General features: G+C 35.5%; 1 protein-coding gene across 4 annotated transcripts in view; it reads left to right on the forward strand.

The window, feature by feature from the left end:
* LOC135206102 (SET and MYND domain-containing protein 4-like) overlaps window positions 1-24577 on the forward strand; it is a 106431-nt gene extending 81854 nt beyond the window's left edge. For 3 of the 4 annotated variants that reach the window (XM_064237331.1, XM_064237347.1, XM_064237340.1), the window contains 3 exons: window positions 14065-14186; window positions 14452-14937; window positions 22885-24577. In XM_064237331.1, the coding sequence (XP_064093401.1) occupies window positions 14065-14186; window positions 14452-14937; window positions 22885-23535 (1259 nt within the window). In that variant the 3' untranslated portion in view covers window positions 23536-24577. Of the gene's footprint in view, window positions 1-14064; window positions 14187-14451; window positions 14938-21609; window positions 21686-22884 lie in introns of all 4 variants that reach the window. The other variant, XM_064237356.1, reaches the window with a different exon arrangement.
* The last annotated feature ends 1518 nt before the right edge of the window (window positions 24578-26095 follow it).

Here is a 26095-nt window from a genome sequence, read left to right on the forward strand (position 1 = left end):
TGTATGGAAGGCAAATATTAGATATCTATAACAATACTTGCTACTATGTATTTCATCATTCATTGGTGAGTTCTGAAATACGCACTCTTACATATAATCGGAGTTAGCATTAAGACAAGCGCATCTTAGTCTTACATACTATGGAGTACACAAAGTTAATACTCAACTCGATTTTCCCCACCCACAAGAGCATAGTATAGACCATGGTATGTAACTAAAGTTCAACATAATTTCTACCTTTTTCAATGCTACTGTTTAACGCACATGTAGACCAGCATATACTAGCCAAACCTTAAGTTTTAAAAGTTTACCAAATATATATATATATATATATATATATATATATATATATATATATATATATACATATATATATATATCACACATGTCCACAGGTGAAAAATAAGAGACGGGGTGTAGGTCCTGACCGGTTTCAACTTTATTTCCAATGGTTTGGAAACAAAGTCGAAACCGGTCAGGACCTACACCCTGTCTCTTATTTTTCACCTGTGGAATGTGTGATAAAATAAATCACGTGCTAAAGTGATTATAATTATATATATATATATATATATATATATATATATATATATATATATATATATATATATATATTTGGTAAACTTTAAAAACTTAAGGTTTGGCTAGTATATGTGTAAGTGTTTACATAATAAAAATATGGAATGTTAGTCCATATATATAAAAAGTCTAAAACTAAAGAGGTCAACAGATTGCTTGCAGGAATGTGATCAGACTAGAGACGCTAAAGATGACGTATACAATAAGTATGTAGGCTAAGATAACATGACCGTCACCTGTAGTCATTCAATTGTGTTTATAAACATTAGTCCAAGCTCCCTGCTTGAGACAACTACCCCGACCTATTATTCAAACGGCCTACGTGATCTGTAGCGTGTCTCATTCGATTGTGTGTTCGTATGAAACTATGTCATCTGATAGTATGTTCATATGTTCGAACTACTGTCTGTTCCTTCATAACTTGTAACAGAGATGGTAGACGGGCAGAACAGAGTTAGCTATCGTCATTAGAAGACCTGTACCTCTCTACCTAAGCTTTATCATGTAGAGGAATAGGATTAGCCATCATTATTGGCAGAAGCGATCAAGCTATCGTCATAGAAGACTTGTACGATCATACCTGATCTTCATCATGTAAAACTTCAGAAGAATATACTATTTTTATACCTTGTGTTTTCTACAAGAACCTCACCGAACCATGAGTTTAACACATCGTCGTAAAGATAATACCGACTTCGTAAGTGATCTACAAAACCCCAGACACTCCATTGAAGATGGAAGTGCAATACCAACCGACTTAGCGTATAGATTATCGCTAGTCTAACATTACCTCATAGGGCGCCTTATCATACAAGGCACTAGCCCTAATATTTGGTGGCCAGCGGACCAGAAGAACTCTACAACGTCCTACGAAGAAAAAACAGAATAATAAATCATGAAGTCAACGACGACGAAAGCAGCAGATTCTTCAAGCAACCTAGTATCATCATTAGTGAGCGACTTCAGAAAACAACAAGATTCGTCAAGCAACTTAGTATCATCGTTAGTGAATAACTTCAAGAAACAAACCCGACGTGTCCTTTTCCTACGGCAACGGAAGCTTCGTCTCTCATTAGAATCATTCAAGAAAACATCGTTAGTGAGCGTTTCCGGCACTGCAAGAAACAAACCGAACGCGTCTCTGCAGCATCGGATTTTCAAGGCTCGAATCATCGAAACAACGCGCACTGGGGAAACTGAAGCCAAACCAGGTCATCCGCTAAATAGAGAAGGAGGACCAAGGCCGTGTGTCGTTATCGGAACACCGTGACTTCCCACAAAAGCAAGCTAAGTACAATTTTTTATTCATTTGGAGTAACTTGAGTGTTTCCTTTACAGGTCGAATTTCGTTATTCCTGTGGCTGAAGTTACGAGACATTCTTAATCTTACTTTTTTACAGAAATTATCTACATCATTGAGATTTCGCTACTGCGAGTTTTTATCTTTGAGTGTCTGTTTCCAGAAGTTCTACTGAAATATCATAATCATATACTATGTTAATTTTATCATTTGGGTGATTATTAATCCCTTACGTAACAAATCATATTAAACAGTGAATATGCGTTTACGCAGTGGACGTCTGTATTTATACAGATGCATGGATAGGGTCGGTTGAAGCACCGTAGTGATTAGAAAACACACAAAAACAAGTGGAACACCCGTACAACTCTAGATAAATTAGAGGTAACACTATTTCGGGTCATGACAATAAATGCTCCTTTGCAAGTCCCGATCGCAGTTTATTGCCTTGAGTTTTTGAGTTATATAAAATATCGAACCTCAATGACTCAACTCAACTTTAAAATATGGCTGGATTGCAAGGAATAACATGTCTGTAAAAAACTTTCATCAGGCTAAATGCGCTGACCAGGATCCCTCACTATTTCAAATTTTAGCAAAGAATGAAGTACAAACAGTTAAAATTGTATGCAGTAGTGATAACTTGTCTTATAGTAATCGCTCAGTCCTAATAGTTCATCATTCATTGCTTTATACGTAACCAGCAACATAATGCTAAAAACACACAATACGTTGCCGATGGTAATAAAGAGAAGGATCCTAATTATTACAAAAAGAAATAGAAACAGTAGCCCGTTCAGAATCAAACAAGCAAACTCGGTGACTGTGTCACCTAGTCAAGCGGTCAAGGTCAGTCAAAAAACTGCCGAAGTGTTCAAAGCAAAGCAAATTCCACACAATAAGCGACTCTAGCAGAGTGGGGAAAAAGCGATGTTGGATCATACATCCCAAATACCTTTTAAAATTAAAAAGGAATTTCCCTATGCATCACACGACCGTATAAAGTAATCAGAGCAGGTTTTCGTTTTTTTTTAATACATAAGTTATTATAAGTAGTGGTGGATTAAGCCCGACTGTACGCGCCGTAAAAATTAGAATATCTTGATTTATTTCACGTATTATCCTGTATTTACGGACTCACCGTCTGTTGTTCGAACTTCCCTAATGAGAAGTCCGGATAAGGCGAGCGCTTACAGATACCTCTCTATAGTTATAAAAAACATTGATCTGTATCTAGTGTAATTGTAAGATCCATCTAGGGGTATACAAAATATTATCTTACATCCTGCAAAAATAAGGCGTGTTTATCAAATGAAAATCCTATAAAACCTTCAAAACATATTAAAATCAGTTTGAACAAAAAAGAGACAGTTAAATAATAACTTATATAGAGGAACTATACATTTGTCTCATCAATCGTAACATTGTTCAAATGACCCAACAGAATTCTCCCGCAACCACAGTCGCAGTTTTGCACGCAAAATCTCGAGAAGCATGCACCCTCGAATGTCTTAGTGCGTGTAAAAAGACTTTGCTGGGAAATGAAATTTTAATCCTTCCCGACACTCTGAAATATAACGATTTCGCGAACAAAGCCCTAAAAGTATACATATCGTGGATACGGAAGTTATAAATATCGCATTTTTTATGGTTGCTAATTTTTAATCACGCCCAACCAGTCGTGGATGAATCTCTGATAATCTATCTAAAGTAATATCCGTAAGTCATTCAAGCAGAGGTGATTCAGCAGAAATTTTTTTTTTATCTTTACCCTGAATACCAGGAAGTTTCTCCACTGGCGAGTGATCTCTGGAAAAAACGGATGTAATTTAACACAAAATACGGTCTAAGGACAAACATAAAGCTATATACGTACCTTCGTGTAGACTCTCAATGAAATTTCAAAATAGAGATAAATGACGAAGTTGAAAAATGTTAGTAATAGGAGCCATTAGGAAATCAAATAAGCCCATATAATTTTTATTTCCCTCAAATGTCATGCCATAAAAGATCGGACTTTGGGCCCGTATCTGCGTAGATTCTGTCGCTTAAACAAGGAAACGACTTCCGATAGTTCCAGTGCCATGTTACCGACGACATCTTATCTCTGTTAGGTTAGAATAAATTTTTCACCAGCTTGGACTTACTTTAAAAGCTTTTACCAGATACCATTACCTAAGTGATTGTACCTCATACTCCGTTTTCAGCACACTCAGGGGACATTATCAATTTTTTACGTATGCCTCCGGCTTACGTTGCGCCCCAATTACAATATAGTGTTTGGAGACTTTTAGGGGATAACCTAACATGCCTATATGGCTGACTTATAATCTTTTCTAATACCTTAGAAGTACATTCACGTAAACTAGAGCTAGTGCTACAGAGACAAAGACAAATAATCTCAGAGTAAAATATCTAAATGTGAGTTTTTAAAAAAACCGAACATGTTTATCTAGGTTTTATGTGTCTAGTCAAGGTCTTAAAAGTAGTCCATGGTAAGGTGTCGGCTATTCATAACTTTCCGGTACTTATTAACGTAAAAGGGGGATACAGCACTTTTGCGCTGTAAGTGGGTATTACAATCGTATGTAAATATGTAACTCTCAAATCATGGACAGCTCCTTTAAACAGATCTTACGAAGAAGAGCGTAGATTTATTATGGTCTAAAAAGCATCAACAGGCGTTCGATATCTTAAAAGCGGAATAATGCAGCTTACCTAACTTAAAAATCCCTGATTTAAATAAGGAATTTTTTTTTTATTGCAACAGACGCCTCAGACCAAGGGGTAAGAGGGATACTACTTCAGCAATATGATAAACAGTTCTTTCCTATAGCTTTTATTCACGTAAACTAAGGCCCTCTGAAAGTAAATATGCAGTAATAAGCAAGGAAGGGCTAGGTATCTTTAACTCACTAGTACATTTTAAGTTCATAATCTATGGCTATCCTGATAAAGTCCTTACTGAACATGAGTCTTTACCGAGTTTTTCAAAGGCTTTAATCACAGTCCAAAAGGAACTCGGTGACAAATGATCATTCAGGTTATTGGAGCCAAGATAAGATATCTACCTGGGTTGAAAGCAAATCTCATAGCTGACGCATTATCCCGCATCCCGCACCATACAGCAAAGAACCATTAATTGGACTAAAAGATATAGAAACATCCGTGCCTATTGTTAAAACCGTATCTAAACAAGAAAATTCCTTAACCCAAGAGATCGCGAGCATTGAATATCTGGGTTGGAGCGCAGAACTGTTACAAACTGAACAAAGCAAGAGTCAACAGACATAACCCAAACAATAAACACTTCGAACGAACAGAATCAGCAGCAATAAAACACCAAAACAATAAACACTTTCGAAACGGAAACAGGGTCAGTGGCTAGGCAAAAACAATAAACACTTCGAGCAGAAACCCTAAAGCAAAAGTACATTTAAAGTATGTGTATCAAAATAATGTAATCAAATGAATATTATATGTAGGTCTGTGACGAGGAAAACCCGCCGAAGAACACAGCAGATGACTAACGACCAGGTAGTAGTAATAATCTTTCTCATACCAATCGTCATAAACTGGTTGCATTCCGTCATCCAGGGTTCCCTCCTTTTTTCACAGAAAGCCAAATCACTGTTTTCTGGCCTACAATGCTTACAGATATAAAAAAGCACATAACTAATTGTAACACGTGTCATGCAAACAAGGGATACACTAAGACACCTGTCAGTTTAAGGGCCTATCCTGTGCCAAATCAATCCTTGAAAGAATATACGTAGAATTATTAACAGAATTACGAGTCTGACAGAGGGAATAAACACTTCTTAGTGTTAATAGTTCCTTGACACGTTATATAGGATTAATAGCACTAAAAACAAACACCGCAATTGAGTGCGTTACGAATATTTATGAGTGCTGAATCAGTAAATATGGAATTCAACACATAATAATCTGTGACTCGGGTGGTGTAAATCAATAATAATCTCCTTAACACGTTGTGTGAATTCCTTTCCATTAAGAAAACAATAATATATTTGATCACCCAGAGTCAATCGGTTTGGTAGAATAACTGATAATTAAATAGGAAGTGTCAATGTCTTACGAGTTACAACTCGTGATGTTGGATCCGGACTGGATTATAGCGGTTCTCGCGGTTTTAAATACCTTTATCATTTATATCTTGTATCTATAGAATTGATGCCGCAAGTAGCCTTATACGGTACGCCGCTAGAACACTTTTCCACATATTCAAGCCAACCATTAATTTATCAAATATATATAAAAAAATATATAAATAAATAAATATAAAAAAATAAAATAAATATGGATACAAGTGGAGTCAATATAATACACTCCGTAAGAAGTCGGAAGGGTTACAAATTATAATAAAAAAGGAATCACGATAAAATCAATAAGCAAAACGTAACCATAGATAATTAAATATCCAAATATATATGCGTAAAGATTTGAACTCTAACTTAACGCTTTAATAATGACAAATAAGCTAAAAGTTCAAACACATATCCAAAACCTACTGACATATTGTCTGTCCGGTGATTTATATTCGTAGTCAAAAAATAAATAAATAAATAAATAAATAAATAAAATAAAATAAAATAAAATAAAATAAAAGAGATTTTAAATTCAGGAAGTCTAGAAGTGAAAATCTTATCTATGAAATAATCCTATATGAATCTTATACAGGGCTAATAATATATATAGAATTTGTATGGAAACCTTTTTCATATAGTTTGAATAAGGAATATTTATTTAACATAATGCCAACATGAAACTAATATATTGTTCAATTTTGGTACTGTTGTTTTTTTTTTCAGACATTCTTCTCATGCGGGTGGAGAATTAAAACACTAAAATATCATTTGAAAATACTAAAGTCGTATCTCTTACAGCAAGTAACGTAACTCTTAGCTGGCTGAGAGCAATCTCCTGCCAAGTGACGACGTCATCATTGCCGTATCAGCATTTGTTCCTTTTAACCTCAATAATCTGCTTACACAGGCTTCATCTGTGTGTCGTCTCTGCTTGCAAAAGCAGATTGACTGGAGAAAGGAATGCTTAGTTCATGAACTTCACATGTGGTTCATAGGTCACATGACAGGCCACATAACATATTCTTATCCGTGTGTGTAATGCAATTAGTTAAGGACTTGTAATCATTTTAAAATTAATGAACAATATAAGCAAATAGAATTTCTATAACAACAAAAATGAATTAACTTTTTTTTTTCTGAACCTCATAGACATTTAGAAGTATCAAGATATGTATATATGAAATATTTACTTGCAACATTAGCCTATTACAATTCAAGTAAAACATTCATGGGAAAATGTCACATTTTCTTGAAAAACCCAAAGTTTATATAGAAATTAGTTACATAGTGGGTTTTTCGTTGCATCTCCTACCTATTAATAATGTTTTAATAGTTAACCTCAGAAGATGCGCACGAGAAAATTGAATATGAAACTTTTGTTAGGGCACATAGAATCATGATTAATCTTCTCTTTGACTCTTATGTCTGGCAATCTTACAATTAGCTCCGTTTTCCACTTCTTTGTCTAGTAACTTACTACCAGTAATATCGAATTTTCTTTGAGATTCGTAATGATATCTATTTATTTTTTTTATAATTATGGATATTTTTACAAGTCATCATAGACCTGGATAGGTTCACTCATTGTTAATGCCATGGATAAAAAAGTTTGTACAGCGGACTCTTTTGAATTCCGAAATATCAGCGAATTCATGTGGGTTAAGTCTGGTCTAAATGGCTCTCTCCCCTCCCCTGTATTTGGATGTCGTCTGAATTTACTTTGCCCTTGTGACAAGTATAATTTAACTTGCAGGCTGATTAATGGAACCTGGTTACAGTATCCTGCAGTACGAGAGTTTCACATCGCAACTTCAAAAAAATCGTTCGTCGCAGCGGACGACTACAGTCAAGTAACAACCGCCTACAATGTGAAAGGAATTTCATGGACTTCTTCGACCGACACCGTATCTCGTCGTTAATCTCGTTTTCATGCGAAACGCTCCAGCGACTGTCGGAATCGACTACGAATGGGACATACTTCCGACAATTACGACCCGAAGGATATTCAACTCTACTTTGCTGGCGAAGGACTCGTGCTGGGATGATCTATTCATCGCGAACGTAATCGTGTAGCTTAGGATGCAGAGAATAAGTATGAGCGCAAAATGGAACGTTGGACCCGCCCAGGCAAATTTTCCCCTTGTTTTAACCATTGAAAAAGGCCGTTTCATTTGGCTAAAGGTGGTTGTCTGGAACTGTGTAATGGACGAAAAGTTGTTCGAAAGCTAGTTGAAAGTGAAGTAGTATAACCTCGGTCATGTATCCTATATATATAAAGTATCATGTATCCTATATATATAAAGTATCATGTATCCTATATATAATTGATCATAAATAACAGAGTCGAAATATATCTTTGCGTGTACGCAATAGGAATCTCTTATATAAATGATCATAAATAACAGAATCTAAATATATCTTTGCGTGTACGCAATAGGAATCTCTTTAAAGTGCACATATATTAATCATAATTATATGAATCCATATACATATGTATAAACAAATCAGGTAGCCTATAATCAATCTGTTACCTTTTATCTTACCAATATCTGCAGTTATTTATGAGTTAATATATGAATTAATGAATCAGATATATAACATTTAGCATAAAAATCAACGAATCAATCAGCATAAACATTAATAATGTTATCAATTCATATATGAAAATATCAGTTAAAATATGATTTTATCAGGTTAATCTTCATTCTATGCAATTATCAGAGTACATTAGTATTTTCTGTAGCATAAGTAATTCTTAAAGAGATGAAGTGAAAAACTGTATCATTATATGTCACGTGATCACTATTATTTACCAATATCAATGTTTTATATTTTATTACTTGAATCAATTCATGTACACAATGAATTTTTATTTACTTATATATATATATTCACATAGTGTCTGTATCACACTCCTATAAGTCAAATGCAAGTCAAGTTTGAGTAATATTCAGTAGTTGGTTTTGGTAGCTGACCGAGCTAATGTAAGTGTTTACATAATAAAAATATGGAATGTTAGTCCATATATATAAAAGTCTAAAACTAAAGAGGTCAACCAGATTGCTTGCAGGAATGTGATCAGACTAGAGACGCTAAAGATGACGTATACAATAAGTATGTAGGCTAAGATAACATGCCGTCACCTGTAGTCATTCAATTGTTTATAAACATTAGTCCAAGCTCCCTGCTTGAGACAACTACCCCGACCTATTATTCAAACGGCCTACGTGATCTGTAGCGTGTCTCATTCGATTGTGTGTTCGTATGAAACTATGTCATCTGATAGTATGTTGCATATGTTCGAAACCTACTGTCTGTTCCTTCATAACTTGTAACAGAGATGGTAGACGGGCAGAACAGAGTTAGCTATCGTCATTAGAAGACCTGTACCTCTTTACCTAAGCGTTTTATCATGTAGAGGAATAGGATTAGCCATCATTATTGGCAGAAGCGATCAAGCTATCGTCATGAAGACTTGTACGATCATACCTGATCTTCATCATGTAAAACTTCAGAAGAATATACTATTTTTATACCTTGTGTTTTCTACAAGAACCTCACCGAACCATGAGTTTAACACATCGTCGTAAAGATAATACCGACTTCGTAAGTTATCTACAAAACCCCAGACACTCCATTGAAGATGGAAGTGCAATACCAACCGACTTAGCGTATAGATTATCGCTAGTCTAACATTACCTCATAGGGCGCCTTATCATACAAGGCACTAGCCCTAATATATGCATGGTCTACATGTGCGTTAAACAGTAGCATTGAAAAAGGTAGAAATTATGTTGAACTTTAGTTACATACCATGGTCTATACTATGCTCTTGTGGGGAAAAATCGAGTTGAGTATTAACTTTGTGTACTCCATAGTTACTTGTTCTACCTGTATGAAGACCCCGCAGTATGTAAGACTAAGATGCGCTTGTCTTAAATGCTAACTCCGATTATAAGTAAGAGTGCGTATTTCAGAACTCATCAATGAATGATAAACTAAAAATTCACTAGGCACTAAACAAGTTATGACAAAAATTAAGTATCCCATACAAAATCAAACAGATATTTTTTTTCTTTGTATTTGGCATTTAACATAAAACTCAAGCTCTCAATCAGAGATGAGTAAGATATTCGTGGGAGGCAATGTTAAATTATCATGTAAGTATAATAATTAATATTGACAAAGTTTGGAACTTTTTGTGCGTCTGACTACAGCAGTTATATGAAGTAACTTGATATTGTTTATACGTAGATGAATGAATGGAAATTTGAAGTTGCCTCCAACACCATGTGACGGAAAGGGAATCTTAGGAAATCACACAGTCACGTCTTTCATGTGCTTGGAATTCCATGGATCTAATATTCAGACAACCTTCCCTCTCACAGTCCTCCTCCAAGTGGGTCCGAGTCTTCCAACTCCTCTGGTGGGCGCAAGAGCTCAGCTGACACCATCGCATATTACTGATCTCCCCGGTGCTCTGCAAAGGGCATGTCCATACCATCTCCATCTTCCTCACTTCATTTTCTCATCTACATAGGAAACATCCGATTCTCGTCATTTGTTATCATTTGAAAGTCTGTCCTGCTATTCTTGTTAAAAATTTATTCTGAAAGGGACAAAGGCTTTTAGACAGTTTCATTGTCATACCTTTATTCGTGTTAATATAGCAATATACATTGTATTAGGCTAATGTACAATCTTATATTTGCAAGGATTTCTAACTACTTGATTTCCATCGTTTAATTTGCCATTTTTAATCTCATTAAATTCTAACTAGAGAACCTATACTGGACATCATTTCTCATAAATACTCGAAGACTCAATTTTATTAATCCTCTTCCCATTAAGTGTTAATTAATCTCTTTGTCCTAATTACTTCCACCTTACTTCTACATATTTCGACTTAATCTCCCGAGATATATGATGTATTTGCTAATTAAGTAATCTTTGCGTTTTTAGTCTAATTAGGACCATCTGAGCCTTTTCTTCCATCTCGATCTCATTTTTCATATAAAATCTATAAGACAAGCAAAAAGAAAAGGTGAGATAATCTACTGAAATTCCCCTTGACAAGGCCCCATCATCATAACATTGCATCTACTTCGTTCATGAATAATTTAACTACTTTTATACATTCAAGGAAAGAATCATAGTAAATGAAGAATTTCTTTAATATTGGTCTGTAGACGTTATCAAAGCCATTCTTTTATTAAAAACAAAATCTTCAGAAAGTGATTTTACAAATTCCATACACGACCACATAATATGTCTTAACACAAATTATCTATTTACCTTATCATCAACGCCACGCTCCAAATACATAGCTTGTCAGCATCATCAGTCAATTTTCTTAAAATATTTTCTCTTATTTCTGACTGAATTTTCATTTTACTCACTAAACATGAGTATTTGTACAGCTTATTTGCGTTCTTCATCTCATCCCTGAAATTTCTACATGTACTTTTTTTTTGCGTCTACTCTTTATTGAATTTACAATTAAGCCCCAATCGACATTCAAAGGTTTCTATATTAGTATTACATATCTCAGTGCTTCTTTTCCATCATTTTGATATATATCTTTCGTATTAAGCCATTCATTATTCAGATATGATTTCTAGAACTGCAATAAATTACGAAATTCAGCTGCAAAATCCATCCTGTGTTCATCCTCAAGAAACTTTACTGTATTGCATCTAAATACTGGATCTTTCCTAGATCATGACCCCAAGGGTGTTCGTAGGCCGTTATTTATAATATTTAGTCTTTTTTCATGTTTTTACGGTAATCCCCGACGACTAGGTGACAAGGAAAGATCCTAAATAGTCAATGTTTTTTGTTGGGTGCTTAATTTCAGTTTTACTGTGGCAATGAAAAGTTCGGTATAACTGCCGATATCCTCTCTGTTGCTCCAGCGTTTCCTTAGTAATGTATTTCACTTGTAATTAATTGCTATATGATGCATCTGTTTTAAATGACCGGCATTTGGAGATGTTTCAAAAGTATTTATGGACATCCTTTGTTGGGAAAGAGTGTCTCAATTGCCAAGTTAATTGTAATACTGATATGTTGCATAATCACATTTTTTTCTGGAGTCTTTCACAGGCTCTATTTGTCCTTTACATCCTCCATACATTCATTGTTCTTGCTAACTTTTACATTCTAGTTATCGACAGCAATTCTCATATATCTCTACGGTATTTAAGCAGTAAAACCTGCCATTTCTATGTATAATTTATCACTTCATTCTTTAGGAATTCATTCACCGGCGCATAGCATACTACAGTACTGATAATGCCCAATATCATTCAATCTTTCAAGCTTTGATATACTACTTAGTCACTGCTCTTTATCAGTCAGTGCCTCTTCCGCATTTGGCGTTAAGATCTTTCCTACTCCTCTGCTGCTCTCATCTGCGCTCCTCATTCATCCTCTTTTTCCCATCCATTCTCAACATATTTCACAAACAACTATCTCCTGAATTCATTTCCTGTCCGATGGTTTTCCAATTTGATTCCTACTTTCTAATGTCCTACTTTTAGTTTCTTCTTAGTGTTTATAAACTGGGAGATTTTTAGCACCACGGCATTCGTGGAACCCAGGTTTACTTTAAAAAAGAAGAAGAAAAAAAAACACTGTTTTGCCGGCTTTGTCTGTCCGTCCGCACTTTTTCTGTCCGTCCTCAGATCTATCAAACTACAGAGGCTAGAGGGCTGCTAATTGTTATGTTGATCATCCACCCTCCAATCATCAAACTTCAGACCTCTAGCCTCAGTGGTTTTTATTTTATTTAATGTTAAAATTAGCCATAATCGTGCGTCTGGCAACGATATAGGTCAAGCCGCCATCGGGACGTGGTTAAAGTTTCATGGGCCGCAGCTCGCACAGCATTAACCCGAGACCACCGAAAGCTAGATCTATCTTCAGGGGCCTTGATTACATGCTGTACGGCTGTACAGAAAACTCAATTGCGCTGACGTTTTTTCTTCTTATTAAATTGTGTCTGTACATTTACACGACAGAATCCTTGGGGATTTATTGGTTAAAGGCACAACAAGACAGCCATTTGTTTGTACATGGCGTTCCTAACTATAGTTAATGACCCTGCCATTACCACCTTTGGTATATGCCAGGTGTCTAGAGCTGAAGCCAAGGAAACAAAGCCCGTAACACATCAATCCTCTCCTTCATCTTCCTGCTATGGATTTCTGGGGCTTATCCTGAGCAAAGCCACAAATTTCGATTGTGGGTCTTGCCTTCACCTAAAAAAGTGTCAATCTACAGGTACTAGCAGCTGCGATAGATGGATTTGTCGTTCCCTGAGGGGCAGAGATGTAACTCTTTGAATGTATATACATATACCAGTTACCTAATAATAATAGTCTATACAGAAATCAAGAATATCTGAACTAAAGTGAGCTCTGAAATGCTTGACAGTTTTCAGGTGTCTATGGCGAAATTCGCCAGTCGTCTTTTTTATTTCAGTGAGAAAATATAAGTTTAACAGTATCACTATGCTATTCCTTTGTCATATAGAACTACTATTCCTATTATTGTCATCATCTTTAAAGTTATTATTATTATTATTATTATTATTATTATTATTATTATTATTATTATTATTATTATTATTATTATTATTATTATTATTACACACTGCTGCGCTGCGATGATACTGTTATAAGATAGCCTGACACCATTAATCATCATCATTTGCAACAGATCCATACGTGCCAATTAATTCAAGATTAATGTTCAGTAATATAGAACTGGTGCAAGTATCAAAGAATATGAGCAATGAAAAACATTAGCAAGAATATCTTCTAATTGATTTAGCACTTCAAATATGATATCTCGGAATGTTTTGCTGGGCTAAGAAATTCAGCTCATTTGTAAATATTTCTGTACAACCTATGCCTTTAATGAGTGCATGTTACGTGAAAGCTATAACACTAATGAGTTCTGTCTGTTTTCCGAAAGTCTCTATCCCTCCATTAGCACAAGTAGGAAGTTCTACTCCATATTTTTATTCAGAGGTGAGAGAAGTATATACTAATGTACAAATCGTTTCAACAGGTGACGTTATTTTAGTAGAGAAGGCCTACTGCAGCAGCCTTTCCCTTGATAGACTTGCAACCCACTGTTCCACCTGCCTGAGAGAATGTCTGGCACCGCTCCCCTGCCCCTACTGTACTATGGCACGTAAATTTATTTTTTTTTTCTTTTTTGCTTTGTAGAACTAATAGATTTAATAGAAATTCTAATTCTTGTTACATGAGACTGCCATTTACTCTGAATTTTTGTGTCCAGTACGTAATGGTGGCAAATATTTTGATGGCATTAAAGAAAAAAATATGCTTGTATAGATGAAGTTACAATGAAAACTATAAGTATGTATCATCATAATTCAAATCTTGCTAAGTGAAGGAATGGAACAGATTAATATGGAACATTTCTTCACAGGTCGTCTTCTGTAGCATCAAGTGTCAACTGGAAGGCCTATCTCGTTTCCACTGGTTAGAATGTAACATCCTTTCCACCATCTGTTCCTTGAACATGATGGCCTCATTCAGCAATTGTTTCAAAATACTTGAAAGAAAGTCCTGCAGTCAGTGGCGAACTATCTTGCAACGATTAGACGACAGGAATGCCAAATACTCACCAGAGAAAAGAGGAGTCAATGATAAAGAAATCTTCAGTTCAGAAGATTTCGATCTGTTTTATAGCCAGGTCACTAATGCAGAGGAGAGGCCTTCCGGTGACCTGTATGTGAAGTGCCTTATTGCATTCGTTTTAGTAAAGCTCCTGCAACTTGGAGGGCGTCTCTTCAGAGATGAAAAAGGCCAAGCGCTGAATCCTCCTGAAGAAGATACCCTCTTTCTTGGCCAATTCCTCTTTTCCAGCTTGATGAAGAACTCTTGTAATGGATTTGGCATAATCGAATTTCAAGTAAGTGAATGCTCGTTATGATAAAGATATTTATCTATTCCGTCAGAACTTATGATAATAGTGCTCGAAAGCTATCTACACTGCAGTCGAATTGTAGATAATGAATCAAGATGTAACAGGTCATACATATTTATATGAATTAAGCAGCCCTTACAGATTGTATTTGTAACTACTTTAGTATATACTTACGAGACTCAAATATACAGATGAAATATCGGTAGTTATATGATAACACATTACACACAAACACACACACACATGTATTACGTACACTTCGTGGTACCCCGAATAAGTGTACGCAATACACGAAAGCGCTTGGTACCTGGTCTTTAATTTTTCCCTTTTCATGTGGCTCTTTACTGTGTATACATACATACATACATATATAATATATATATATATATATATATATATATATATATATATATATATATATATATATATATATATATATATATCAACCAAAGGGAAGGTCTCAGACGGGATACTTAGCGGGAAAGGTTTCAATGTAGACGTCTGTTTCATATTGGCGTAGTTTTATTCAAGCGCCGTTGCAGGGACCAGCCCATTTTCAAGCTGAAAATAACAACCAACAATATAAAAGCGCCTCAGTTGTGTTGTTAGTATGGTATTAGCGTCCCACCTCGGTGGTCGCGGGTTCGATTCTCGGCCATTCCATTGAGGAGTGAGAGATGTGTATATCTGGTGATAGAAGTTCACTCTCGACGTGGTACGGAAGTCACGTAAAGCCGTTGGTCCCGTTGCTGAATAACCACAGGTTCCATGCAACGTAAAAGCACCATACATACATATACAACAATAATAAAATCAAATTACAATAAAAATATTTATCTAAAAATACACAATTACAAGATATAAATCAAACTGAAAGAACACCGACGAAACTCAAGTACCATTTCCAGTAGAAGGAAGACAAATGACTAAAACAATGAAGACATGCCCGCTGTTTGCACCAGGTGCAGAGGGGTAGGTAGAGGCAGTTTGGTTTTCAATTTTGGGGCAACGATTTGAAGATCGTTACCTGCTGCAGAGAAGTCGCTTTTGTAAAAGGCTTAAGGTGTTAGTAATCAGTATCATTTTTGCGTCTCCTTGCATGGTCACAGATGATGGAAAATTGAGGAAATGATAATTTAACTCCAGTACGAAAACTCACCACCAATGGCAATCTATTCAGACCTTAAGAGGTCTCCTTGAGGCTCCGATATATTTTCATCGATTACACCTAGGACAAGTATATAAATAGACAAAAATAGATGCCATAAGAGGGTTCCAATTGTCAGCGTATTTGTTGGCATCAGCTGACATTTAATGGTCGGACAATGAGTTCTAATAATCTGTTGCATTTTGGTATAGAAATTAGCAGGAAGTACTAGCGGGACGCCCTAAAGGCAATACCTCGCGAAGCTTCAAGTGAAACCATCAACGGTTTAACATCTTTTAAATGTGAATTTATGATATTTTAAAAGTGTATCTTATATGGGATGAAATTTAAAGATATAAGATTTTGGAAATATTAGCTTTTGAATAGCGTTAGGGCTGGGCTGCGCCCGAGCACCAGCAATGCAATAATTAAAATATCATTTAAATGAGAATAGATGATATTTTAAAAATAAATCTTATATGGGATACCCTTCAAGATATAAGGTTTATCCTGCTGGGAGAATTTTTCTTTTATTACGAGCAAAGCGAAGTCTTACTGAAAACGGGCTCATTTAATTGGACGGGCACAGCCTGACCCTAATGCTATTCAAATGCTAATATATCCAAAGTGTAGAAGATAATAGAAAAATTATTTCGGCAGATACATCCTTATATTTTTAAATTTCATCCCACATAAAATTTATCTTTAAAATATCATAAATTCACATTTAAATAATGTTAACCCGTTATGGTTTAACTTGAAGCTTTGCGAGTTATCGCATTTAGGGCGCTCTACGGGTCATCAGTGCTTTTGGAGATATTGGCATTTGAGTAGCATTAGGGCCTTTCTGTGCCAGGCCGCCATAAATGCAATAATTATAACATAATTTAAATGTGAATTTATGATATTCTGAAATTAAATCTTATATGGGATGAAATTTACAAATATATGGTTTCATCTGCCGAAAGAATTTTTTCTTTATATTCAATACTTTTGGAGATATTAGCATTTGAATAGTGTTAAGGCCAGGCTGTGCCGGGCAGCCAAAAATGAGGCCGTTTCCAGTAAGACTTTCCTTTGCTCGTTAAAATAGGTCTTGTATGGGATAAAATTTGAAGATGTAATTTTATCTGGAGAAAGAAATTTCTTTTATTTTCAATACTATTGGAGGTATTAACATTTGAATAGCGTTAGGGCCTAAGGTAATAATTAAAACACCATTAAATGTGAATTTATGATAATTTGAAAATCAAACTTATATGGATGAATGTAAAGATATAAGGTTTTATCTAGCGAAATATTTTTTAGTTTTATCTTTAATACCTTTGGAGATATCAGCATTTGAATAGCGTTAGGGCTGGGCTGTGCAGGACTGCTAGAAATGAGCCCGTTTCCAGTCAGACTTCGTTTCGCTCGAAAAAAAATGGAACAATGGCAAAGAACGCCATCCTAGGTGCAATTGGAATAACATTGCTTGGTAAAAATCCTTATTCATAAAATTTATGAAGGCATTTAAGAAATAAACTTCTGTGATGGCAGTTATCACTAAAATATTTCTTTAAAAAGGTGACCTCATTGTGGAACTCATACTATCCAGAAGAAAAGATAAAGCTCCGGCGAAAAGAGTAGAGACAATTTATCTTCATTTGAGGTTGCTGAAATTACAAAAGCTATACCATTTTTTTCCTAAACATGTGGATGTCTTCTTGCTTAAAATCGAAGTATAAAACCCTGAGTTATAACGAGACAATTCTAAACCCAAAAAGCAAGCTTGTTATCTTTCTCCTCATCAATTGTAAATTTCCTATCCAGATGGACCAGATTAGCACACTGTTAAAAAATTAGCTTTATACTTATCTTGAAATAACATAAAAATGTCATCGACAAAACGGGAGTAAAATAACCGATGATAAGCCATAGATTTAGTTGTCCCAGCAAAACTGCTCCTCTAAGTCACACATAAAAATCTTCTTATCCAGCACCGGAGTCTTTGCACTTTCTTCTGGATTGTCTCAGTCCCACAGTGGAGTCACTTTTTTAGAGAAATATTTTATTGATAACTTTTATCCCAGTAGTTTACCTTTTGAATGCCTTCGCAAATTTATGAATATGAAGTTTTTGCCTAGCAATGCTGTTCCGACTGCACGCACCTAGGATGCCTTTGCTCGCCAGTGTTTCATTTTTAAGGACATGCTATTCAAAAATTTACTTGGGTTACAAAAACGCATATAACAAACTGAAAATTTTAATGCAAGGCACTCTTTCCACCTATACTCTTCTCATAGCTACTGAGAAAGTTAATGCTATTTTTTTTTTGCGCGTAAATTTACAATAAAAATCAGTGACATATATAATGTTATATTCAATAAAGAAAGAAACATTTTCAAATATTGGATCTGATTAACGTGAGGAACTTTTAAAGACAAATACAGAAAAAATTGGAAATCGGATGAAAACTAACGAAGCAATAGTGATTTAAAGGGCAATAACTTACATTTCAGAAAATCGCAGTTAATACAAAATTCTTTACCAAAATACAACAAATCATTAGAACTCATTGTCCGGCCACAAAATGTCAGTTGATCCCAACAAACCCGCTGGTAATTGGATCTATTTTTAAATACAAAGACAAGTTGAAACCTCTTGTGGCATCTAACTTTGTCTATTTATATAATAGTCCTAGATATATTAAAATATATCGAAGCTTCAAGAAGACTTCATAGAGTCCGAATAGATTGTCACAAGGAAGGGAAAGTTTTTGTAATGGAGTTAAATTATAATTTCTTCAATTTTTCCAGCATCCATGACCATAAGAAGAGACGTTAAAATAATATTGAATACAACCTCTTTAAGATTCTCACAAAAAAGTCTTTTCCGCAGCAATTAGTGGTCTTCGATTCGCCTTTTATAAAAAAGATTGTTCCGAAACTGAACAATCAAACTGCCTCCACTCCCTGTACCTGGCGTCAACAACGGACATGTCTTCGTTTTTTTTAGTCACTCGTCTTCCTTCTTCACCTGGACATGGTACTTAAGTTTCGTTGGTATGCTTTTAATTTGCTTTATAGATTTTAATCAAGAAATATTTTTGGATGAGTATTTTTATTGTAATTTGATTTTATTTTTGTAATTTTCAGCTGTTTTCTACTCTCTCTCTCTCTCTCTCTCTCTCTCTCTCTCTCTCTCTCTCTCTCTCTCTCTCTCTCTTTCCTGTCAAGATAATTGCTTCAGTTACATTGCCTAGGCTTTTTGACATTCTATATTTCATCACTTCTCATCCTTGTTCCTTTTGGGGTTGAACTTGGACTTGAAGGGGACCAGAAGTGTCTCAATTCATCCAAGCGATCTGAAAAACTATGTATTAGACACTGATATGCATATTTTTTTACATTTTATTTATTAACCCTTCTCACCCCTTTTCCTACCAGGGCTGAACTTGGACTTAAAGGGGATCAGGAGTGTCACTATTATTTCAGTGACCTCAAAGGTTATGGATTAGATTCCAATATCTATAGTTTTCAGTTATTTTTAGATTTCACCACCTCTCCACCCGCTCTCATACCCCCTTTCTAGCGGGGCTAAACTTGGACTTAAAGTACATCAGAGTTGTCACTATTTATCTCAGTGACCTTGAAAACTATAAATTAGGCAATAATATGTGTCGTTTTTGGTTATTTTTACGTGACAGGCCTTTCCACCAATTCTCACCCACCTTTCCTATTGGGGCTGAACTTGGAATTGAAAACCAATGGGAGTGTCACCTTTCATCTTAGCAACCTCAAAAACTATGGATTAGACACTAAGATCTGTCAGTTCTGTTATTTTTATGCCACCCCCTTCTCACTCCTCTTTCTATCAGGTCTGAACTTGGACTTAAAGGGCATTGAAAGTGTCGCTATTCATCTCAGCAACCTCAAAAACTATGGATTAGACACTAATATCTGTCATTTTCGTTTTTTTACATGACCCCCTTCCCACCCCTTCTCAAGATCCCTCTTCCTATTGGACCTGAAGAAGGAATTAAAGGGCATCAGAGCATAACTAGTAATCTCAGATACTAATATCTATTGTTTTAGGTTATTTTTACATGTCACCCTATCCCCCCACCTGCCCCCATTTCCAACACCATCCCTATTAGGGCTGAACTTGGGGACTTGAAAGGCCTCAAGAGTGTATTATTCATCTTAGCCACTTCAAAAAGCTATGGATTAGATACCAATATCTGTCCTTTTCGGCTACTTTCACAAGTAACCCCTTCCACCTTTTTTGCATCCCACCTCCCTATTGGGTCTGAACTTGGACTTGAAGGTCATCAGGAGTGTCACTATTCATCTCAGCGACTTGAAAACTATGGATTAGACACTAAAATCTGTCATTTTTGTTTATGATTACATTTCACCCTTCCTATCCCTTTTCATCCCCCCTTCGATCTGGACTGATCATGGACTTGAAGGGCATCGCAAGTGTCATTATTTTCTCAGCAACCTCAAAAAACTATGGGTTAGACCAAGGGTTTTCAACTTTTTTTTTCACCACGTACTTTTTCGGGTATTTTTTAATGTCAGTAATGTGCTCTCTCCACTTTGGATAAAGAAAGCAAAACAATATCATAAAAATTCAATTGTGTATATTTGCAAGTATTGTGATGAAGGGAAGTAAGTACATAACTCTCCTGGCATATCTTATTGTAAACACAAAGAATTCCATAAAATATAAAGAAAATTTTTATTATCATCATCTACGTCTTTCTATGCAGTAAATTTTCAAGGTTATGGTACTCAGCTGCAAAATCAAAATACATTATTATCACATAAACAGGAAAGGGAGTTAATGAGATTGCTGAAACTGGTTTTCGTCAAATAGACTAGTGAGCCATGGAGCAGTTTTTGCTAAAGCACATTGAAGGCTGGCTCCCGGCCATTCAATTCCCCAAGACCTTTAGTTTTGTGATTTTTTATGACAACTCAATCTGAAGACCTGACTAAGGAACTTTCTCAAATAGATAACAAAACTGGAGCCATTCATAAGTTCAATAAACTCTTCCTTAATAGCATTATTAACAAAAGCAACGTCTGCATGGAAAGAGTTTCTAATTAGGTTTAAATTTCCTTCAGACGAATCATGAAAGTATCTGTCTTTTGCCATCTGAACTACAGTAGAGGTGTCAGCAAGTGGGCGGCCAGGCCCCTAACCCTAATAACCCGTGACGAGTTTGTACCCCCTGGCAGACCCTTGGCGTACCACCTGGGGTATGTGTACCCCAGGTTGAAAACCCCCTGGGTTGGACATTAATATCTGTTGTTTCCAGTTATTTTCACGTCACCCCTTCCCACCCCTTTCACTCCCCTCCCTATTCGGGCTGAACTTGTAATTGAAGGCTATCGGGAGTGTTATTGTTAAGCTCAGTGACCTCAAAATTCTGTGTATTAGACACTTATGTATGTTGTTTCCAGGTATTTTTATTCTATTTAAGGTTAAACTTATCCATGATCGCGTTTCTTGCAACCCAGCAACACAGGCCACCACTGCCGGCTGAGAGTTTCATTTCCTGCGGTTCACACAGCATTATACAGATACCACAGAAAGGTAAATCCATTTTCGGTGGCCTTGATTTTTTTCTCCCAAGACAAGGATCAATTTATCCTCAAAGAGACAGGTCCACATACACAGTTAGGACAAAAAACGTGCTCAGGTGGATAGTAATAGTTGTTTTGGAAAGTGTTGGGGTCAGTAAACATTTCAACAAATAGTCCCTTCAAGTAAGTAAAGCCAGGACAAATATTGAAGCAGGATGGTTACATAGATTTCGAAATCTATTTTCACTTGGAAATGTGAAATTTACTTGAGAATTTGCATCCACCAATGAAGAGGCCATAAACACATTTCAAAAACTGACTGAAAAAAAAATGCATTCAATGGTAATTCTTTAATTTTGATGATCTGCCACCTGGAGAAGAGTGAGTTCACAAACCTCGAATACGGCTCCAGAGCAGTGCATGCTGGCCCCAGCAGGGATGATGAGTAAAGTATTGGAATCCTAGCAAATTTGTAAAAAAAAAAAAACTTTAAGCATCAGTCGAAGTTAGAAAATTATAGCACTATAATTCTGGTCTTTATACTATAAATACTCTCATGATATAAACATGTACCAGCTATATTGTTTTTTAAAACTTAAGTCTTTAAAGGTATATTGTTCTGTAATTTGAAACTCTACATAACGCACCATTACTGATAATGGAGAACAGGCAAGATAACTATGAAACAGGTGAAGATATAGGAAAATTATCTGTTTTTACATATGAAAGATGCTTAGAGATGAAACTGCTTATCATAAATTCACATAGAACGTTAGTATTAAATGAATGTCTGTTATATTCCAGGAATTATATCTTTGAAGAATGAGATAGTGTAACATGTAACAAATGAATGATGCTCAACGGTGAAGCTGCTTATTATAAATTCACATAGAATGTTACTGGTAAAAGAATGTACAATGTGACAGTGCCTGTTTTTTTTTTTGTTTTTTTTTTTACCCTAGTGCAAATTTTTAACTACTTCCTCTTAGCATCAAGCAACAGAATATCGAATCTCAATCCACAGAGATAAAATTGCTTCAGTTCCAATGTAATTTTATTTATTATATGATAATTCCAAAACTAACTGAAATAACTGGAAATGTGGACTCATCATTACAATGTCTTACTATGATTATGTATAGGCCTGGTAATTTATACATTAATTTATTTTTATTTTTATTTATTAACTTATTCATTGTTTTCTTTCAGTGTACTATGTCTCCATTCCACATTGACAAGGAGAACATTGGGTCAGGCATATATCCTACCTTCAGCTTGATGAACCATTCCTGCAACCCGAGTGCCCTTCCCTATTTCTATGGTCGCTATGCTGTTTTAAGAGCTGCAAGAACTCTTCTGGAGGGGGAAGAGATTACTATAGGGTACTGCAGAGGGTCTTATTTGCAGCCGTTGGAAAACCGCCAGATATACCTCAACAATGTTTACCAGTTCGAATGTGCTTGTGAGGCCTGTGAGGAAAACTGGCCTTGCTACGGAGAACTGCCAAGTGAAATACACGTTAAGTGTGTACTGTGTTCTCAAGCGGTCAGCGAGAAAACTCTCAAATGTCCCGATTGTGCCTTTGAATACACAGGGGAAGGCACTAATGAAGATGAACGCAAAACGATCAGGGCCTGGAGAGAAGCGTATGCAGAAACAAAAGTGGCAAATGATTCAATTCAGAATATAACAAAAGCCCTGCTGGCTGGGACACTGACAGTGAAACCTGACTTCGAAGTCATTCGGAAATCCGTTGAGATTTTAGAAAAACACATCTCACCGCCATCTCCTCTCCTGTGGGATGCAAGAGACACACTGGAATTATATTTCCATCTTGAGGATAGTGAGAAAGCGACATAAAATAAACTTAGGTTTCCTTATGCTTAATTTTATTTTAAGTTGTTTTCTTCACAAAAGTTTCCTTGATTCTTTTAGTAAGAGTGGTCTCTAAATAAACTTAGAGCCTGACTTCCAAGCAATATTTGCTGAATTCCATATCTAATTGAAAGTTCTGGGGCTAAGTTTTATATCAGTGAAATGCAAAAAAAATTGAGTGGATACAAGGAGACAGTTACTGTACCTTTAAAGACCTATGGAAATTTGCATGGTTGACATATGAGTCATAAAATGTGGATACCTCTCTTATCAGATTCTCACACGAATTTCACAACACTTGAAAGAAAATGGTACTGCCATTTGATGTTGTTAAGCAGATTTGTGGCCTTTTAATTAATTTTTTCTTTCCTTGTATTCCTCATGGCGTAACGTATGGGTTCATAAATTTTTGCAGTGAATTTGTACCATAGTATAAATCTATTAGTGTCAAAAGTATCCTACTAGATTTGACACCTGTTTTAAGGAAAATTTTACTTATAGCATTCACAATTATGTGAGTGGGTGTGGGGGTGGGGGGGTGGGAGGAAGAATTGCGAAAAAAACTAGAAGACTAAATATTTATATTTTGCTCATAAAGAAGAATATCGAAAAGAAACAATCATACTTCTCTCAATTTGACAATACTGCAATTTCAAGTGGCATAAATAATCATCCATTCCACGATATACTTCTGTTCATTTCTACTTATTTACAAGAGTTTTGATTGTAAAACTATGTTAATTCTTATTATACATTGGGAAGGAATCTCTACACCGGTACAAAAAGAATATATACATCCAAGAAAATGTAATCCGTTATCATCTGTTTAAACCAGATATTCTTAACCTTTTGAAGACTCCAGACCCCAAATTCATTGCTTACTATGGTTCCATACCCCCTTTGCTCAAGTCCAACTAAGTCCTATTTATTGACAGTATAGCTTAATATACTTAGTTAATGCATACTTTAGGTATGAATAGCTAGAATAGAACATCCAAGAAAATAAAAGCATTTATAGTTTTATAGTTATTTATATACAAACTGTACCCATGCACACATTGACATATTAAAATCAAATATATACAAATATCTAGAGATCAAGCGCCATACTCCGAGCATGTGGTTCTCATACCCCTAAGGGTATGGATACCCCTTATTAAGCAACCCCTGGTTTAAACCATGAGTTATAAGAGGCCCGGCTTTATTGGAAACCGTCGCTATAAAAGCTAATCAGAACCTACTGGAAGGGAGGTGGTCAACTCAACTTCAGCTGTGACTTCTATGCCATTATTTACCGAATCACTATTTCTCAAAAAGCTGTTTTTTTGTTTACTATACAAAAATGTCAATCGATCTCCTGAAAATTGGACAGGCAAGGTTTTTTAATATTTACACACAAATTAAAAGTTATTCACCATGATGACCTGTTGCACCATAGATTCCTGTTTGTAATAGATTATAATTTTCTGTGGGTTAGAAAAAATAATTGCCTTCTAATGAATTCTATTCCTTTTTACACCTGATTAATGTGACATAGTGGACTGACATACTGTCATCTAAATAAACCTAAACGCCATTCAGTTTGAAATGGAGACTAGTTAACATGCCAGGAAATCAACAAATTAAGAGATACTGTTATCTAAATCATCAACAATCATTCTTGAATGTGGGATGAGCTATCTAATCGTTTGTTTTTACATGGAAAGTGAAGCCATCTTCACTGAATGTTTTTCCTTATGCTTGTCACCCGGGCCTCTTTTTACCAATATGTTTTTCCTGCAATGGAAATGAAAATCTTAGGTGACCTTAATAGTTAAAGTAGAAAATATCAGTCAAGTTCACCAATTTGTTGTAAAATACGAGGGTGGCGTGCATTTTATAGTTTTATCTGCTAAATCCAAATTGCATTTATTCAGATGAGCAAAGATGATAAAATACACTGTCTGTTTCAAAAGACTGTATTGCTGATTTTAACAAATACCGACCAGTTACTACGCTCAAGGCTGCTGAAAAGTTCATTGTTTAATTCTTTCTTGAGTACATTCAATGAGAAGACAATTACCCGTATACTTTTATACCATTTCAAAAAATGCGATACTAACTTCCAAAAACATTACCAGTTGATTTTAAGTCAGATTTGTTTAATTGGCTGTAAGACTCTTGCCATAAAACTTTAAATCGTAAATGCTACTATCTAAACTATAAGGAAGTTTGCTCCCTATGGTACGTATCTATAGGATAGCAGCAGCTCTTTAGATCTGTCTTGCTTGGTTTAGAGCTTCATTTGATGACAACTTGTTTGGTCTTCTTCTAGATACTCACTTTCTATTGGGATCCTCTTGAATAATTTTAGTTTCCGAATGCTGAGAAGTAATATCTGATTACCCAGTAAAATAGAAAGCGAACACAAATCCAAACAGGCCAATGACTGGGATTATTTCTTCAGCTTAGTATAATCAGCCGGTTTTTTTTTTTGCTTTATGAGGAGGCCTGTGCGGAACAAGCTATAAAGGAAGCAAAGACAAAAATGAGAATTGAAAATGAG

This window comes from Macrobrachium nipponense, chromosome 11 (genome assembly GCF_015104395.2).
Source record: "Macrobrachium nipponense isolate FS-2020 chromosome 11, ASM1510439v2, whole genome shotgun sequence".
In the NCBI taxonomy this organism is placed as follows: Eukaryota; Metazoa; Arthropoda; class Malacostraca; order Decapoda; family Palaemonidae; genus Macrobrachium; species Macrobrachium nipponense.